The following is an 18,207-nucleotide window of genomic DNA, read 5'->3' on the forward strand; positions in this document are numbered from 1 at the left end:
CCTTCCTGGGGAGGGTTCTGGCTCGAGTGGGAATGGCTCAAGTCTCCTAAGGTTCTGAAAGCCCACTGTGTGCAGATTCACGGTACACAGAGAGCAGAAGGTGGAGTCCTGTCCTGGAGGTGGTCACAGCTCACGGATGAGCCAGGCAGGCAGGCAGGCAGGGCATGAGAACACCTGAGCTGCCTTCATGAGTGAATGGTGTGGGGGCAGAGGAAGAGAAGCCGGTCTGCTCCCTCGTGTGGTGCCCAGGGCAGGTTGTCCCCAGAGGAATCCCTTACGACAGTGAGGACTATCACGGCTGTTTCCCAAGGGGTTCTGTCAGTGCGTGTCTTCCCCGGAGCGGTCAGGCCGTCTCTAAAATACACTGGCCATGGGCATTGCCTCTCCTTGGAACTTCCCATCTGTTTCTCTTTTTTATGGAACAGTGAATTTCTAGAGGGGTTCTGGGCCACAAGGATGTTGGGTCATTTTCTAGCCTTCTGTCATGAAGAACGCTTTCCTGGGCGTTGGGGTGGTTTGTTGTTCCAGCTCCCTTTCTTGGCTTCTTTTGGGAGCTGGTGCAACAAGAGGAGCTCAGCCTCTGCCTTCTGGCTGAGATGGCACCCTTCAAACAGCAATGCCTGCCTGGAGATAATGATGGCATTTGCCAAAAGGGCTTCGTTTGGCACATGGTATCTTGAAAGGACGTACAACGTCCTTTCAGCTATCAAAGGCTAGTTCAAAGGACATAAACATGAGAACTCTCCAGTGGAGTCTTACAGTAGGTGGAGCGTCCGAAAAAAACTCCTTCAGTCATTTCACTGAGAGTCATTGATTGGGGACACCAAGAATATAGGAAGGAATGCAGAAGGAAAAGATGAAACTGTGTTCAGGATCGGGCGGAGGGATGAACAGGGCGTGCTTGCCTTGAATCCAGGCTTTGTTGGGGGGTGGGGCATAAAGATGGAACGGGTCTGAAACTACAAAGTGGTGATGGTAACACAGTATCACCAGAGTTACACAACAGTGTTCCCAAATTGCAACAATGATGAAAAAGTTTACTAATCCCAACTTAACCAACAAAAATACAGGAAACCACGCAAAAAAGAAAACATCACCAGAAAGGTGGAAACAAACCAAATGCAAAGCAGTTCGGGGGAAAGGAACTCCATGTCCCCTGGGGGCAGACCGAGTTGACGGCGTCCACGGTGAGCAGACAGGGATGGAGGCTGCAGAGCCGACCGCTCCCCTGGACGTGGTGTTTCCGGCAAGGGCTCTGGGTCTCTGTCCAGAGCGGGGGCTCGTTCTCCCTGCAGGGGTGGGTGAGTCATCGTGGGCGTCTGGGTGTTGCGCGGGAGCCAGGGCAGGCTCTCCCTGCCGAGGCGGTGACTCCTCCTCTGCCTCGGGTTCTCCTGCCAAAGGCCGAGCAGGTAGAGGTGCACGTGGAGGTGGAGGTTCTGGCTGAGGGGGTGGGACATCAGTGCCTGGGGCTGGGGGTCCTGCAGGCACGGAGATCCGATCTGCCCGGTGTGCTGGCCAGTACCCAGCTGGCCTGGTGTCTCTGCGAGGGCAAGTCTCGGTTCTCCATCTGCCCTCGGTGGATCCCTGGGTCCTGCACCTGGAGCCACCACCTCTGTAGGGACAGGTCTGGGAAGTGGAGCCTGGTTCCAGTTGGAGGCCAGTGCTAGAGCTGTGGGAGAAGCATCGTTTGCCCGCAGGCCAGCCTTGGCATGTGCGTATCCCGGGACAGAAAGCTTCCAAGAGATTCCCAAAGAATACCCAGGGTCGGATGTCTTTTGGGACTGAAGTGTGCAAGATGGGGGGCGGGGGGTGTGAGGCCAGCGCTTGCTGCAGGCCCAGCAGCAGCTTTCGGGGACTCGTCCCTGTGTAGCTCAGCACCCCCTCCGCACACACTCCCGTACACCAGCCCCAGCGTCCTCACCTCTGTGCTCTGGCGTGCTGGGCTCCAGGTCCTCCTGCTGCCTCAGAGGCCGGGGTTCTCGGGACTCTGGGTCGGAGCCGGGTGTGCTGAGCTCCGTGGCAGCCTCAGACTGGGCCGCCGGGTGTATCCTGGGCGGTGTCTCGGCAGCAGGCCTTCCCCGCCTCCGCTTCGCCCCCGGTGGGGCTGATGCCTCCGTGGGCACGCTCACCTGGAGCCTGCACTGGGCCTCACGGGCGGGGGGGTGGTGCTCCGACCCCTCCCTCCGGGAGCTGGATGGGGTGTCCCCGTCCTCGGCCTCATCACGTGGGAAGCTCTGCAACGACAGTGACCGTCAGCCAGCCATGCTGGGAGTTTTCCGAGCTGGGCCTGGCCAGTGGAGCCGCTGCTTCGGCCTGCTCGAACTTCTCTGCCCAGAAGGGTCAGAGACGTGTGTCTGCTCAGATCCCCACCCGGGAGGAAAGAGACCCACCTGAGGGTGTGAGGTCAGCCTGGGCGGCCGGCCCTGCCCGCACTCTCCCCATCCCGCCCAGCATGCTCTCCCCTGGGGTGTGGACACAACTTGTCCGCAGGCTTCTGACCCCACATCCACCTGGGCTTCCTTGAGGGAGACACACCCCGAGAAACCCGCATCCACACACACAGGCAAAGGACCCGGTGTTTCCGGGTGGCATGGGAGAGGTGGCCTGGCCCGGCCTGGGGCTCCCCGTGTTACCTTTCTGTTTCTCCGGGCAAAGGGCCAGAGGCGTCTCGGGGGTGCCCTGAGCCAACGTCGACAGGGTGCCCACGCACACTGCCTGTGAGCTCTCCTGAGGCCCCGGCCTCTGGGCAGGGGCAAACAGCAGAACATCTCGGCAGCAAGTGATCTGGCTGGGGGCTCCTCTCCGCTCTCGAGGCCTGGATACCCGGGTTGCGGGTTCTGTTGGGTTCTGTTGCCGGCAGGTGACATCATTTCCTGGGGTTCGTGCTGAGGTCCCTTCCCCAAAACTTCCCAAGCGAATCCCTGGGTTTCTGACTGCTCGACCACCACCCTTAAGCCATGTGCAGGCACAGTGACACCCACCCAGCCCAGCCGACAGCCCTGGGGAGGCCTGGGTGCAGCCAGGGCCTGAGCTCCGAGGGCCCCGCTGCTCTCAGACCAGGCTCCTTCTTCTCATAAGTGGTGTGGCCCTGGACAAGCATATGCCCCTCAGGGTTTCCCCAGTCTCTCCATCTGCAGAGTGGCGGTCATTCTCCCATCTGCTTCCTAGGTCTGTCGGCCTACGAGCAGCTCCATGCCTTTCCACCTGGGGCCGATATCACGTGGAGCGTGTGCGCTGAGACTTCAGAAAGAAAGATTCCTTCCTGGGCTGACACAGCACAGAATGGGGCAGAACGAGGCCTGGATGTGCCGTGGTACCCAGGAAAAGGCACTCCCCCTCCTGACTGTTTTGAGACCCCGCATCCAAGTTGGAGGACCGAAAGGAAGACTCGAAGGTCTCCCTCTCTTATAGAAAAGAGTGGCCAACTTTCTGGTCCTCTGTTTCCATTGAGATTCTGTTCAAGTGTCCCAGCTCGGCTTCTGCGGGTGGCTGAGCTTCTAATGGCTCCCTGCGTTCTTGTCTTTTCCTCTCCAAACCTTCCGTCCTTTTCCCCCTTCTGGGGTGGATGGGCGCTGTCATTGCTTCTACCTTCGAGACAGATTGATGAAAAGTCTGGACCATCGACTCCTTTCCTCTCTTTGGTTCCGTGTCTCTCTCTGGCTGTGTCCCTCTCTTTTCCTTTCTCAATTCAGTCTGTGTCTTCCTCTTTCTCTCTCGTGTGTGGACGGATGGATGCTAGGAATGCACATGTATATGATTAGATGAGGGTTATGTTTTAGGGATAGGTTAGAGGGAGAGAAAGGCTTTAGGTCGGAGTTGGTCATGGGGGAAGGGTCAAGGGTGGTGGTGGTGTTTCTTGGAATCTGAGTGCTGTGCATTCTTCGTCTCTTTCCATATGAACCCCTTCTCAGATACACCACTTGCAAGGAGTCTCTCGTGTTCCGTTTCCTCTCTTTTGCATTTGTGAATGCTTGCTTAGCTTCTCTGTTGTGAAGAGGTTCCATTGGATGGAAACCCATTGGTGTACTTCGTGTACCTCTTTCCCTTACTTGAAGAGACCCATTTCTACCTCCGCCCAGCAAATGGCAAGGAGACTCTGATGTTAAGGAGCCTTTGACCTACGCTTCTTTCTAGCTATCTCATGACATCAGCCTTTAGGGTGAGGTTTTCCCCGATATTGAGGTGGTCTGAGATCAAAACCAATAGCGTTCTTCAGATGTAGCTGTCTGGTTTTCCCATGGACATGTATTGAAGAGGCTTTCTTGTTCCCATTTGGATATTCTCCCCTTCTGTGTCAGAGATGAGTTGAGCATGGATGCTGGGGTCTGTGTCTGGACCCTCAACTTTATTCCATCGATCTGGATCTGTGTGTGTTGTTGTATTCCCAATAGCATACTGTCCGGCTCCTGCTGCTGCTGCTGCGGCTAAGTCACTTCAGTCGTGTCTGACTCTGCGCGACCCCATGGCCTGCAGCCTACCAGGCTCCTCCGTCCAGGGCATTTTCCAGGCAAGAGTACTGGAGTGGGTCGCCATTGCCTTCTCCGATACTCTCCTGAGGATCCTAGTTTGGTCGTCTAATTTCCTTTCACACAACCTTGGATGTCCGTATCGGGGCTTTTTCGTCGGATTGTATTGACAATTTAGGCTCTTTTCTGTTTCCGTACCCCTTTTGCAATTCTTGGTTGGGTGCGAAAATGCATTGGCATTTTGGGAGGAATAGCATCGAAGCTGTGGATTGCCTTGTGGGGCTGGGATATCATTTTCCAAATAGGAATTCTTTCAAGCCCTGAGCACAGCTTCTCTTTCCAGGGATTGGTGTGGGCTTGATCTTCCTTCTTCCATCTCTCGCCGTTTTGTGAGAACAGGTCCTTCCTTCCCTTCTGGGTTAGATGGACCCGTGGGGATCACTTCAGTGAATGGCATTGTCAGTGGGGGTGATAATTCCCTTCTCATTGGAAGACTTTGCTGTGAGTATTAGAAATGCAAGTGATTTCTCTTCCCCTTCCTCCCTGTCCATCTCTCAGAGCCACCGGGAAACAGAGGCCTCACCCAGGGTCACACAGGCCTGAGGAGGTACAACTAGACTGTTGATTCTTCAGGCCCTCAGTGCTGGACATCATCCGGGATACTCTGTGTGTGTCTTCCTCAGTCTGGTGTCCCTTCAGACCTTTCCCTAGTTTTCACAGGCTTGTTGTGTTGGTGTTCTTTGTCTGTTTGGAGACACATCCTTGATAAGCTTTGTGTTTCCACTCATTCGTCTCGCGATGTGTGACCTGTCTTTTGCTTTTGTACTGAGGTCTTTCCCACAGTAGATATCTTTGATTTTGCAAAGTCCACTGTATTCTCCTGGTTTTTTTTGTGGACTGCCTTTTAGTTTTGTGTGTGAAGACTCAAAGCACGTGTCCGGTTTCGGCTCATTGTTCCTCTAGATTTGTGACAAGTTTTCATGGAATGTTTGTCTAGGGATAACTGGAAGTGAACTCGGTGTAAGGTGTCAAGTCTCCATCTTCATTCATGTCATCCCCTGCAGTTTCCAATACCCTGTTCCTGAGTGGTATTGGAGACCTTGAGGGAAGTTTGCTTGCATTGGAGTTTGCGTTTCCACCTTGATTAACTTCACACTGTTCTGCCCTCAGGGACACTGTCAAGGGGGAGTGAGGAGCAGCCTGCACTTCCAGCAGTGACCACACGGTGGGGCGAGTGCTGCTCTCCCCTCTGGGAGCCCCAGGCCACAGGCATCCCAGTGAGGAGCCAGCTCTGTGCTCAGCTGAAAGGAGTTAGTCTCTCAGGAGCCTCTGAGCCCTTCCGTTTGGATCACCCAGGGTGGGCATTTACTGTGACAGAAAAAATTGCCCTGAATTCCATGGACGGAAGAGCCTGGCTGTGTAGAGATCGTGAGTTGCCGTGAATCAGACACAACTGAGGACACAAAAATTCAATAGATTAAAACACTTTTTGGGTGTGGGGGGGAGTAAAAGGGGGTGATGTGGGTTTTTTTGTCTTATAAAATAGCCAAGGGAAATCTAGTTTAAACCTAAATTCACATATATGGGATAGGTATAGCTCTCCGTCACCCTATTAAAAAAACTACTAAACTTTTTTGAAAGTTTATTTTGTAGCTTCCTTGAGCACTTCATTGTGAAGCTTTTTTTTTTTTTTTTTCTGTGACTTTGGCCTCATTAAAAAGTACGGTTTGCCTTTACTGGATAATTTTGTTCATTGGTTTCTTAGGGAATCTTGGTAATATTTGAGTTTCCTGGGGAGTATGGTCACATGACCTGGCCCTGGCCAATCGGTGCCTTCCACCTCCTTGGCCACTGTGATTGGCTCCGGACTGGGGCAGTGCCCAATCGGGGCCCAGGGCCGGGCCTCACGTTAGAAGCCAGGGGAAGAGGAGCTCTCGTCCTGCTGGGGTAGGGGAAGGGGTGGGGCCGGGGGAGGTCAGGCTCCATAAGTGGGAGGGGCGTGAGGTCCGCCTGCGGCAGTTGGTGACCTTCCTGCTCCCCTCAGGGCAGAGCCGCCGGCGTGAGAATGAGGGCGCTGCTGAGCCCAGGGACTGGGATGGCCTGTTGCTGCTGTGGTCCCAGAGCTCCACCCGAGACCTGAGGGAAGCCGTCTGCCCGTGAGTCCTCTCCCGCTTGTCTGTCAGCTTGTTTGAAACATGCTGGGTTTTCTGCCCAGCTGGCTAAGGGGAGTCCCTGGAAACGCAAGGGTGTGGGTTTTGGCAGACTTCAGGGAAGACATGCCAGATGAGCCTGGGAGACTCCAGCTTAGTCTGGATTCAGGAGATATCTCCTCGGGCCAGCTAGTAATTGTAGGATAAGCCTAATGAGTCTTCACAGGATGAAGAGAGTAACGTGCCAAGGTAGCAATCGATGTCCTCATTCGAGAGGTTGAAGCTGGTGCTCAGAGAAGCGGGGAACTTGGCCAGAACAAGCAGGTGTGCACCCAGACGGAACCCCCAGATCCGGCCATTGGAGCTCAGGGAGGCCACTGGTGTGGCTTGTCCCTGTGGCAGGGGCCGAGGCATGCAGCCCACCCTGATTCCTGCGGGGGCCTGACTTGGGAAGTGCCATCTGGTAGCTTTGAGACTCACCAAACCAAATTGCACTGGAGAGAGGAAGGACACCTTCCTTCATCCACCCCCCACCCCCGCCGGATTCCCACATACCCTGACCCCTTTCTCTGGATTTCGGAGCCATTTCCAGAGTCCCGCTCATATGACCTCATTCGAAGTGCACTGTGGACGAGCTGCCATCTGCAGCTGCTACCACAGCAGCCAAGGGCTTTAGCTCCCGAGTACCTCCCTTCCTTTGGAACTTGGGGGCCCTCTACTCCCCACTTGCACACCACACACCTTTGCTGAGGATTGTGGGGACCCTCACTCAGTTTGCAGCACGTTGTAGCCATCCCTGTCCTCTCAATACCTCCCTTGAAACTCAGCTTGTGAGCTCCTTTGGAGCAGCGTGGCCCACCTGCAACACTGCAACGGAAGAGACACAGCTGACAGTGAAACAGCAGCTTAGATCTGACGGCCGGAAAGCTCTGTCAAAAGGGACCTCCCTCTTCACACCGTAGAGGCTCTAGGAGCCGCCAGGGTTTCGGAACCAGTGCTGGGGCCAAAAGGACTCCACAGCTGTTTTCCTTCCTGGGGAGGGTTCTGGCTCGAGTGGGAATGGCTCAAGTCTCCTAAGGTTCTGAAAGCCCACTGTGTGCAGATTCACGGTACACAGAGAGCAGAAGGTGGAGTCCTGTCCTGGAGGTGGTCACAGCTCACGGATGAGCCAGGCAGGCAGGCAGGCAGGGCATGAGAACACCTGAGCTGCCTTCATGAGTGAATGGTGTGGGGGCAGAGGAAGAGAAGCCGGTCTGCTCCCTCGTGTGGTGCCCAGGGCAGGTTGTCCCCAGAGGAATCCCTTACGACAGTGAGGACTATCACGGCTGTTTCCCAAGGGGTTCTGTCAGTGCGTGTCTTCCCCGGAGCGGTCAGGCCGTCTCTAAAATACACTGGCCATGGGCATTGCCTCTCCTTGGAACTTCCCATCTGTTTCTCTTTTTTATGGAACAGTGAATTTCTAGAGGGGTTCTGGGCCACAAGGATGTTGGGTCATTTTCTAGCCTTCTGTCATGAAGAACGCTTTCCTGGGCGTTGGGGTGGTTTGTTGTTCCAGCTCCCTTTCTTGGCTTCTTTTGGGAGCTGGTGCAACAAGAGGAGCTCAGCCTCTGCCTTCTGGCTGAGATGGCACCCTTCAAACAGCAATGCCTGCCTGGAGATAATGATGGCATTTGCCAAAAGGGCTTCGTTTGGCACATGGTATCTTGAAAGGACGTACAACGTCCTTTCAGCTATCAAAGGCTAGTTCAAAGGACATAAACATGAGAACTCTCCAGTGGAGTCTTACAGTAGGTGGAGCGTCCGAAAAAAACTCCTTCAGTCATTTCACTGAGAGTCATTGATTGGGGACACCAAGAATATAGGAAGGAATGCAGAAGGAAAAGATGAAACTGTGTTCAGGATCGGGCGGAGGGATGAACAGGGCGTGCTTGCCTTGAATCCAGGCTTTGTTGGGGGGTGGGGCATAAAGATGGAACGGGTCTGAAACTACAAAGTGGTGATGGTAACACAGTATCACCAGAGTTACACAACAGTGTTCCCAAATTGCAACAATGATGAAAAAGTTTACTAATCCCAACTTAACCAACAAAAATACAGGAAACCACGCAAAAAAGAAAACATCACCAGAAAGGTGGAAACAAACCAAATGCAAAGCAGTTCGGGGGAAAGGAACTCCATGTCCCCTGGGGGCAGACCGAGTTGACGGCGTCCACGGTGAGCAGACAGGGATGGAGGCTGCAGAGCCGACCGCTCCCCTGGACGTGGTGTTTCCGGCAAGGGCTCTGGGTCTCTGTCCAGAGCGGGGGCTCGTTCTCCCTGCAGGGGTGGGTGAGTCATCGTGGGCGTCTGGGTGTTGCGCGGGAGCCAGGGCAGGCTCTCCCTGCCGAGGCGGTGACTCCTCCTCTGCCTCGGGTTCTCCTGCCAAAGGCCGAGCAGGTAGAGGTGCACGTGGAGGTGGAGGTTCTGGCTGAGGGGGTGGGACATCAGTGCCTGGGGCTGGGGGTCCTGCAGGCACGGAGATCCGATCTGCCCGGTGTGCTGGCCAGTACCCAGCTGGCCTGGTGTCTCTGCGAGGGCAAGTCTCGGTTCTCCATCTGCCCTCGGTGGATCCCTGGGTCCTGCACCTGGAGCCACCACCTCTGTAGGGACAGGTCTGGGAAGTGGAGCCTGGTTCCAGTTGGAGGCCAGTGCTAGAGCTGTGGGAGAAGCATCGTTTGCCCGCAGGCCAGCCTTGGCATGTGCGTATCCCGGGACAGAAAGCTTCCAAGAGATTCCCAAAGAATACCCAGGGTCGGATGTCTTTTGGGACTGAAGTGTGCAAGATGGGGGGCGGGGGGTGTGAGGCCAGCGCTTGCTGCAGGCCCAGCAGCAGCTTTCGGGGACTCGTCCCTGTGTAGCTCAGCACCCCCTCCGCACACACTCCCGTACACCAGCCCCAGCGTCCTCACCTCTGTGCTCTGGCGTGCTGGGCTCCAGGTCCTCCTGCTGCCTCAGAGGCCGGGGTTCTCGGGACTCTGGGTCGGAGCCGGGTGTGCTGAGCTCCGTGGCAGCCTCAGACTGGGCCGCCGGGTGTATCCTGGGCGGTGTCTCGGCAGCAGGCCTTCCCCGCCTCCGCTTCGCCCCCGGTGGGGCTGATGCCTCCGTGGGCACGCTCACCTGGAGCCTGCACTGGGCCTCACGGGCGGGGGGGTGGTGCTCCGACCCCTCCCTCCGGGAGCTGGATGGGGTGTCCCCGTCCTCGGCCTCATCACGTGGGAAGCTCTGCAACGACAGTGACCGTCAGCCAGCCATGCTGGGAGTTTTCCGAGCTGGGCCTGGCCAGTGGAGCCGCTGCTTCGGCCTGCTCGAACTTCTCTGCCCAGAAGGGTCAGAGACGTGTGTCTGCTCAGATCCCCACCCGGGAGGAAAGAGACCCACCTGAGGGTGTGAGGTCAGCCTGGGCGGCCGGCCCTGCCCGCACTCCCCCCATCCCGCCCAGCATGCTCTCCCCTGGGGTGTGGACACAACTTGTCCGCAGGCTTCTGACCCCACATCCACCTGGGCTTCCTTGAGGGAGACACACCCCGAGAAACCCGCATCCACACACACAGGCAAAGGACCCGGTGTTTCCGGGTGGCATGGGAGAGGTGGCCTGGCCCGGCCTGGGGCTCCCCGTGTTACCTTTCTGTTTCTCCGGGCAAAGGGCCAGAGGCGTCTCGGGGGTGCCCTGAGCCAACGTCGACAGGGTGCCCACGCACACTGCCTGTGAGCTCTCCTGAGGCCCCGGCCTCTGGGCAGGGGCAAACAGCAGAACATCTCGGCAGCAAGTGATCTGGCTGGGGGCTCCTCTCCGCTCTCGAGGCCTGGATACCCGGGTTGCGGGTTCTGTTGGGTTCTGTTGCCGGCAGGTGACATCATTTCCTGGGGTTCGTGCTGAGGTCCCTTCCCCAAAACTTCCCAAGGGAATCCCTGGGTTTCTGACTGCTCGACCACCACCCTTAAGCCATGTGCAGGCACAGTGACACCCACCCAGCCCAGCCGACAGCCCTGGGGAGGCCTGGGTGCAGCCAGGGCCTGAGCTCCGAGGGCCCCGCTGCTCTCAGACCAGGCTCCTTCTTCTCATAAGTGGTGTGGCCCTGGACAAGCATATGCCCCTCAGGGTTTCCCCAGTCTCTCCATCTGCAGAGTGGCGGTCATTCTCCCATCTGCTTCCTAGGTCTGTCGGCCTACGAGCAGCTCCATGCCTTTCCACCTGGGGCCGATATCACGTGGAGCGTGTGCGCTGAGACTTCAGAAAGAAAGATTCCTTCCTGGGCTGACACAGCACAGAATGGGGCAGAACGAGGCCTGGATGTGCCGTGGTACCCAGGAAAAGGCACTCCCCCTCCTGACTGTTTTGAGACCCCGCATCCAAGTTGGAGGACCGAAAGGAAGACTCGAAGGTCTCCCTCTCTTATAGAAAAGAGTGGCCAACTTTCTGGTCCTCTGTTTCCATTGAGATTCTGTTCAAGTGTCCCAGCTCGGCTTCTGCGGGTGGCTGAGCTTCTAATGGCTCCCTGCGTTCTTGTCTTTTCCTCTCCAAACCTTCCGTCCTTTTCCCCCTTCTGGGGTGGATGGGCGCTGTCATTGCTTCTACCTTCGAGACAGATTGATGAAAAGTCTGGACCATCGACTCCTTTCCTCTCTTTGGTTCCGTGTCTCTCTCTGGCTGTGTCCCTCTCTTTTCCTTTCTCAATTCAGTCTGTGTCTTCCTCTTTCTCTCTCGTGTGTGGACGGATGGATGCTAGGAATGCACGTGTATATGATTAGATGAGGGTTATGTTTTAGGGATAGGTTAGAGGGAGAGAAAGGCTTTAGGTCGGAGTTGGTCATGGGGGAAGGGTCAAGGGTGGTGGTGGTGTTTCTTGGAATCTGAGTGCTGTGCATTCTTCGTCTCTTTCCATATGAACCCCTTCTCAGATACACCACTTGCAAGGAGTCTCTCGTGTTCCGTTTCCTCTCTTTTGCATTTGTGAATGCTTGCTTAGCTTCTCTGTTGTGAAGAGGTTCCATTGGATGGAAACCCATTGGTGTACTTCGTGTACCTCTTTCCCTTACTTGAAGAGACCCATTTCTACCTCCGCCCAGCAAATGGCAAGGAGACTCTGATGTTAAGGAGCCTTTGACCTACGCTTCTTTCTAGCTATCTCATGACATCAGCCTTTAGGGTGAGGTTTTCCCCGATATTGAGGTGGTCTGAGATCAAAACCAATAGCGTTCTTCAGATGTAGCTGTCTGGTTTTCCCATGGACATGTATTGAAGAGGCTTTCTTGTTCCCATTTGGATATTCTCCCCTTCTGTGTCAGAGATGAGTTGAGCATGGATGCTGGGGTCTGTGTCTGGACCCTCAACTTTATTCCATCGATCTGGATCTGTGTGTGTTGTTGTATTCCCAATAGCATACTGTCCGGCTCCTGCTGCTGCTGCTGCGGCTAAGTCACTTCAGTCGTGTCTGACTCTGCGCGACCCCATGGCCTGCAGCCTACCAGGCTCCTCCGTCCAGGGCATTTTCCAGGCAAGAGTACTGGAGTGGGTCGCCATTGCCTTCTCCGATACTCTCCTGAGGATCCTAGTTTGGTCGTCTGATTTCCTTTCACACAACCTTGGATGTCCGTATCGGGGCTTTTTCGTCGGATTGTATTGACAATTTAGGCTCTTTTCTGTTTCCGTACCCCTTTTGCAATTCTTGGTTGGGTGCGAAAATGCATTGGCATTTTGGGAGGAATAGCATCGAAGCTGTGGATTGCCTTGTGGGGCTGGGATATCATTTTCCAAATAGGAATTCTTTCAAGCCCTGAGCACAGCTTCTCTTTCCAGGGATTGGTGTGGGCTTGATCTTCCTTCTTCCATCTCTCGCCGTTTTGTGAGAACAGGTCCTTCCTTCCCTTCTGGGTTAGATGGACCCGTGGGGATCACTTCAGTGAATGGCATTGTCAGTGGGGGTGATAATTCCCTTCTCATTGGAAGACTTTGCTGTGAGTATTAGAAATGCAAGTGATTTCTCTTCCCCTTCCTCCCTGTCCATCTCTCAGAGCCACCGGGAAACAGAGGCCTCACCCAGGGTCACACAGGCCTGAGGAGGTACAACTAGACTGTTGATTCTTCAGGCCCTCAGTGCTGGACATCATCCGGGATACTCTGTGTGTGTCTTCCTCAGTCTGGTGTCCCTTCAGACCTTTCCCTAGTTTTCACAGGCTTGTTGTGTTGGTGTTCTTTGTCTGTTTGGAGACACATCCTTGATAAGCTTTGTGTTTCCACTCATTCGTCTCGCGATGTGTGACCTGTCTTTTGCTTTTGTACTGAGGTCTTTCCCACAGTAGATATCTTTGATTTTGCAAAGTCCACTGTATTCTCCTGGTTTTTTTTGTGGACTGCCTTTTAGTTTTGTGTGTGAAGACTCAAAGCACGTGTCCGGTTTCGGCTCATTGTTCCTCTAGATTTGTGACAAGTTTTCATGGAATGTTTGTCTAGGGATAACTGGAAGTGAACTCGGTGTAAGGTGTCAAGTCTCCATCTTCATTCATGTCATCCCCTGCAGTTTCCAATACCCTGTTCCTGAGTGGTATTGGAGACCTTGAGGGAAGTTTGCTTGCATTGGAGTTTGCGTTTCCACCTTGATTAACTTCACACTGTTCTGCCCTCAGGGACACTGTCAAGGGGGAGTGAGGAGCAGCCTGCACTTCCAGCAGTGACCACACGGTGGGGCGAGTGCTGCTCTCCCCTCTGGGAGCCCCAGGCCACAGGCATCCCAGTGAGGAGCCAGCTCTGTGCTCAGCTGAAAGGAGTTAGTCTCTCAGGAGCCTCTGAGCCCTTCCGTTTGGATCACCCAGGGTGGGCATTTACTGTGACAGAAAAAATTGCCCTGAATTCCATGGACGGAAGAGCCTGGCTGTGTAGAGATCGTGAGTTGCCGTGAATCAGACACAACTGAGGACACAAAAATTCAATAGATTAAAACACTTTTTGGGTGTGGGGGGGAGTAAAAGGGGGTGATGTGGGTTTTTTTGTCTTATAAAATAGCCAAGGGAAATCTAGTTTAAACCTAAATTCACATATATGGGATAGGTATAGCTCTCCGTCACCCTATTAAAAAAACTACTAAACTTTTTTGAAAGTTTATTTTGTAGCTTCCTTGAGCACTTCATTGTGAAGCTTTTTTTTTTTTTTTTCTGTGACTTTGGCCTCATTAAAAAGTACGGTTTGCCTTTACTGGATAATTTTGTTCATTGGTTTCTTAGGGAATCTTGGTAATATTTGAGTTTCCTGGGGAGTATGGTCACATGACCTGGCCCTGGCCAATCGGTGCCTTCCACCTCCTTGGCCACTGTGATTGGCTCCGGACTGGGGCAGTGCCCAATCGGGGCCCAGGGCCGGGCCTCACGTTAGAAGCCAGGGGAAGAGGAGCTCTCGTCCTGCTGGGGTAGGGGAAGGGGTGGGGCCGGGGGAGGTCAGGCTCCATAAGTGGGAGGGGCGTGAGGTCCGCCTGCGGCAGTTGGTGACCTTCCTGCTCCCCTCAGGGCAGAGCCGCCGGCGTGAGAATGAGGGCGCTGCTGAGCCCAGGGACTGGGATGGCCTGTTGCTGCTGTGGTCCCAGAGCTCCACCCGAGACCTGAGGGAAGCCGTCTGCCCGTGAGTCCTCTCCCGCTTGTCTGTCAGCTTGTTTGAAACATGCTGGGTTTTCTGCCCAGCTGGCTAAGGGGAGTCCCTGGAAACGCAAGGGTGTGGGTTTTGGCAGACTTCAGGGAAGACATGCCAGATGAGCCTGGGAGACTCCAGCTTAATCTGGATTCAGGAGATATCTCCTCGGGCCAGCTAGTAATTGTAGGATAAGCCTAATGAGTCTTCACAGGATGAAGAGAGTAACGTGCCAAGGTAGCAATCGATGTCCTCATTCGAGAGGTTGAAGCTGGTGCTCAGAGAAGCGGGGAACTTGGCCAGAACAAGCAGGTGTGCACCCAGACAGAACCCCCAGATCCGGCCATTGGAGCTCAGGGAGGCCACTGGTGTGGCTTGTCCCTGTGGCAGGGGCCGAGGCATGCAGCCCACCCTGATTCCTGCGGGGGCCTGACTTGGGAAGTGCCATCTGGTAGCTTTGAGACTCACCAAACCAAATTGCACTGGAGAGAGGAAGGACACCTTCCTTCATCCACCCCCCACCCCCGCCGGATTCCCACATACCCTGACCCCTTTCTCTGGATTTCGGAGCCATTTCCAGAGTCCCGCTCATATGACCTCATTCGAAGTGCACTGTGGACGAGCTGCCATCTGCAGCTGCTACCACAGCAGCCAAGGGCTTTAGCTCCCGAGTACCTCCCTTCCTTTGGAACTTGGGGGCCCTCTACTCCCCACTTGCACACCACACACCTTTGCTGAGGATTGTGGGGACCCTCACTCAGTTTGCAGCACGTTGTAGCCATCCCTGTCCTCTCAATACCTCCCTTGAAACTCAGCTTGTGAGCTCCTTTGGAGCAGCGTGGCCCACCTGCAACACTGCAACGGAAGAGACACAGCTGACAGTGAAACAGCAGCTTAGATCTGACGGCCGGAAAGCTCTGTCAAAAGGGACCTCCCTCTTCACACCGTAGAGGCTCTAGGAGCCGCCAGGGTTTCGGAACCAGTGCTGGGGCCAAAAGGACTGCACAGCTGTTTTCCTTCCTGGGGAGGGTTCTGGCTCGAGTGGGAATGGCTCAAGTCTCCTAAGGTTCTGAAAGCCCACTGTGTGCAGATTCACGGTACACAGAGAGCAGAAGGTGGAGTCCTGTCCTGGAGGTGGTCACAGCTCACGGATGAGCCAGGCAGGCAGGCAGGCAGGGCATGAGAACACCTGAGCTGCCTTCATGAGTGAATGGTGTGGGGGCAGAGGAAGAGAAGCCGGTCTGCTCCCTCGTGTGGTGCCCAGGGCAGGTTGTCCCCAGAGGAATCCCTTACGACAGTGAGGACTATCACGGCTGTTTCCCAAGGGGTTCTGTCAGTGCGTGTCTTCCCCGGAGCGGTCAGGCCGTCTCTAAAATACACTGGCCATGGGCATTGCCTCTCCTTGGAACTTCCCATCTGTTTCTCTTTTTTATGGAACAGTGAATTTCTAGAGGGGTTCTGGGCCACAAGGATGTTGGGTCATTTTCTAGCCTTCTGTCATGAAGAACGCTTTCCTGGGCGTTGGGGTGGTTTGTTGTTCCAGCTCCCTTTCTTGGCTTCTTTTGGGAGCTGGTGCAACAAGAGGAGCTCAGCCTCTGCCTTCTGGCTGAGATGGCACCCTTCAAACAGCAATGCCTGCCTGGAGATAATGATGGCATTTGCCAAAAGGGCTTCGTTTGGCACATGGTATCTTGAAAGGACGTACAACGTCCTTTCAGCTATCAAAGGCTAGTTCAAAGGACATAAACATGAGAACTCTCCAGTGGAGTCTTACAGTAGGTGGAGCGTCCGAAAAAAACTCCTTCAGTCATTTCACTGAGAGTCATTGATTGGGGACACCAAGAATATAGGAAGGAATGCAGAAGGAAAAGATGAAACTGTGTTCAGGATCGGGCGGAGGGATGAACAGGGCGTGCTTGCCTTGAATCCAGGCTTTGTTGGGGGGTGGGGCATAAAGATGGAACGGGTCTGAAACTACAAAGTGGTGATGGTAACACAGTATCACCAGAGTTACACAACAGTGTTCCCAAATTGCAACAATGATGAAAAAGTTTACTAATCCCAACTTAACCAACAAAAATACAGGAAACCACGCAAAAAAGAAAACATCACCAGAAAGGTGGAAACAAACCAAATGCAAAGCAGTTCGGGGGAAAGGAACTCCATGTCCCCTGGGGGCAGACCGAGTTGACGGCGTCCACGGTGAGCAGACAGGGATGGAGGCTGCAGAGCCGACCGCTCCCCTGGACGTGGTGTTTCCGGCAAGGGCTCTGGGTCTCTGTCCAGAGCAGGGGCTCGTTCTCCCTGCAGGGGTGGGTGAGTCATCGTGGGCGTCTGGGTGTTGCGCGGGAGCCAGGGCAGGCTCTCCCTGCCGAGGCGGTGACTCCTCCTCTGCCTCGGGTTCTCCTGCCAAAGGCCGAGCAGGTAGAGGTGCACGTGGAGGTGGAGGTTCTGGCTGAGGGGGTGGGACATCAGTGCCTGGGGCTGGGGGTCCTGCAGGCACGGAGATCCGATCTGCCCGGTGTGCTGGCCAGTACCCAGCTGGCCTGGTGTCTCTGCGAGGGCAAGTCTCGGTTCTCCATCTGCCCTCGGTGGATCCCTGGGTCCTGCACCTGGAGCCACCACCTCTGTAGGGACAGGTCTGGGAAGTGGAGCCTGGTTCCAGTTGGAGGCCAGTGCTAGAGCTGTGGGAGAAGCATCGTTTGCCCGCAGGCCAGCCTTGGCATGTGCGTATCCCGGGACAGAAAGCTTCCAAGAGATTCCCAAAGAATACCCAGGGTCGGATGTCTTTTGGGACTGAAGTGTGCAAGATGGGGGGCGGGGGGTGTGAGGCCAGCGCTTGCTGCAGGCCCAGCAGCAGCTTTCGGGGACTCGTCCCTGTGTAGCTCAGCACCCCCTCCGCACACACTCCCGTACACCAGCCCCAGCGTCCTCACCTCTGTGCTCTGGCGTGCTGGGCTCCAGGTCCTCCTGCTGCCTCAGAGGCCGGGGTTCTCGGGACTCTGGGTCGGAGCCGGGTGTGCTGAGCTCCGTGGCAGCCTCAGACTGGGCCGCCGGGTGTATCCTGGGCGGTGTCTCGGCAGCAGGCCTTCCCCGCCTCCGCTTCGCCCCCGGTGGGGCTGATGCCTCCGTGGGCACGCTCACCTGGAGCCTGCACTGGGCCTCACGGGCGGGGGGGTGGTGCTCCGACCCCTCCCTCCGGGAGCTGGATGGGGTGTCCCCGTCCTCGGCCTCATCACGTGGGAAGCTCTGCAACGACAGTGACCGTCAGCCAGCCATGCTGGGAGTTTTCCGAGCTGGGCCTGGCCAGTGGAGCCGCTGCTTCGGCCTGCTCGAACTTCTCTGCCCAGAAGGGTCAGAGACGTGTGTCTGCTCAGATCCCCACCCGGGAGGAAAGAGACCCACCTGAGGGTGTGAGGTCAGCCTGGGCGGCCGGCCCTGCCCGCACTCTCCCCATCCCGCCCAGCATGCTCTCCCCTGGGGTGTGGACACAACTTGTCCGCAGGCTTCTGACCCCACATCCACCTGGGCTTCCTTGAGGGAGACACACCCCGAGAAACCCGCATCCACACACACAGGCAAAGGACCCGGTGTTTCCGGGTGGCATGGGAGAGGTGGCCTGGCCCGGCCTGGGGCTCCCCGTGTTACCTTTCTGTTTCTCCGGGCAAAGGGCCAGAGGCGTCTCGGGGGTGCCCTGAGCCAACGTCGACAGGGTGCCCACGCACACTGCCTGTGAGCTCTCCTGAGGCCCCGGCCTCTGGGCAGGGGCAAACAGCAGAACATCTCGGCAGCAAGTGATCTGGCTGGGGGCTCCTCTCCGCTCTCGAGGCCTGGATACCCGGGTTGCGGGTTCTGTTGGGTTCTGTTGCCGGCAGGTGACATCATTTCCTGGGGTTCGTGCTGAGGTCCCTTCCCCAAAACTTCCCAAGGGAATCCC

At 55.7% G+C, this 18,207-nt stretch overlaps 3 protein-coding genes across 3 annotated transcripts; all 3 read right to left on the bottom strand.

Annotated features, from left to right (window-relative positions):
• Positions 1–1,016: 1,016 nt before the first annotated feature.
• On the bottom strand, positions 1,017–3,256 carry LOC145517179 (uncharacterized). Its single transcript, XM_081519444.1, has 3 exons — positions 2,634–3,256; positions 1,922–2,234; positions 1,017–1,669 (listed from the first exon to the last, which is right to left on the bottom strand). The coding sequence occupies exons 1-3, from the start codon at positions 2,868–2,870 to the stop codon at positions 1,041–1,043; spliced, it is 1,179 nt and encodes a 392-aa protein (XP_081375570.1). The 5' UTR covers positions 2,871–3,256; the 3' UTR covers positions 1,017–1,040.
• A 5,407-nt stretch (positions 3,257–8,663) lies between these two features.
• On the bottom strand, positions 8,664–10,469 carry LOC145517257 (uncharacterized). Its single transcript, XM_081519530.1, has 3 exons — positions 10,277–10,469; positions 9,565–9,877; positions 8,664–9,312 (listed from the first exon to the last, which is right to left on the bottom strand). Exons 1-3 carry the CDS (start codon positions 10,409–10,411, stop codon positions 8,684–8,686), a joined length of 1,077 nt encoding a protein of 358 aa, XP_081375656.1. The 5' UTR covers positions 10,412–10,469; the 3' UTR covers positions 8,664–8,683.
• A 5,835-nt stretch (positions 10,470–16,304) lies between these two features.
• On the bottom strand, positions 16,305–18,053 carry LOC145517064 (uncharacterized). The gene is made up of 3 exons (XM_081519339.1): positions 17,919–18,053; positions 17,207–17,519; positions 16,305–16,954 (listed from the first exon to the last, which is right to left on the bottom strand). The coding sequence occupies exons 1-3, from the start codon at positions 18,051–18,053 to the stop codon at positions 16,326–16,328; spliced, it is 1,077 nt and encodes a 358-aa protein (XP_081375465.1). The 3' UTR covers positions 16,305–16,325.
• Positions 18,054–18,207: the final 154 nt, after the last annotated feature.

This window comes from Giraffa tippelskirchi, chromosome 8 (assembly GCF_054371585.1).
Source record: "Giraffa tippelskirchi isolate mGirTip1 chromosome 8, T2T-mGirTip1v1.2.pri, whole genome shotgun sequence".
NCBI lineage: Eukaryota > Metazoa > Chordata > Mammalia > Artiodactyla > Giraffidae > Giraffa > Giraffa tippelskirchi.

Coding starts and splice junctions, on each gene's coding strand:
- LOC145517179 (XM_081519444.1), bottom strand. CDS start 2,870: ATGATGTCACCTGCCGGCAACAGAACCCAACAGAACCCGCAACCCGGG. Junction 2,235..2,633: donor TTGCCCGGAGAAACAGAAAG/GTAACACGGGGA, acceptor CTGTCGTTGCAG/AGCTTCCCACGTGATGAGGC. Junction 1,670..1,921: donor CAGCACGCCAGAGCACAGAG/GTGAGGACGCTG, acceptor CTTCTCCCACAG/CTCTAGCACTGGCCTCCAAC.
- LOC145517257 (XM_081519530.1), bottom strand. CDS start 10,411: ATGTTCTGCTGTTTGCCCCTGCCCAGAGGCCGGGGCCTCAGGAGAGCT. Junction 9,878..10,276: donor TTGCCCGGAGAAACAGAAAG/GTAACACGGGGA, acceptor CTGTCGTTGCAG/AGCTTCCCACGTGATGAGGC. Junction 9,313..9,564: donor CAGCACGCCAGAGCACAGAG/GTGAGGACGCTG, acceptor CTTCTCCCACAG/CTCTAGCACTGGCCTCCAAC.
- LOC145517064 (XM_081519339.1), bottom strand. CDS start 18,053: ATGTTCTGCTGTTTGCCCCTGCCCAGAGGCCGGGGCCTCAGGAGAGCT. Junction 17,520..17,918: donor TTGCCCGGAGAAACAGAAAG/GTAACACGGGGA, acceptor CTGTCGTTGCAG/AGCTTCCCACGTGATGAGGC. Junction 16,955..17,206: donor CAGCACGCCAGAGCACAGAG/GTGAGGACGCTG, acceptor CTTCTCCCACAG/CTCTAGCACTGGCCTCCAAC.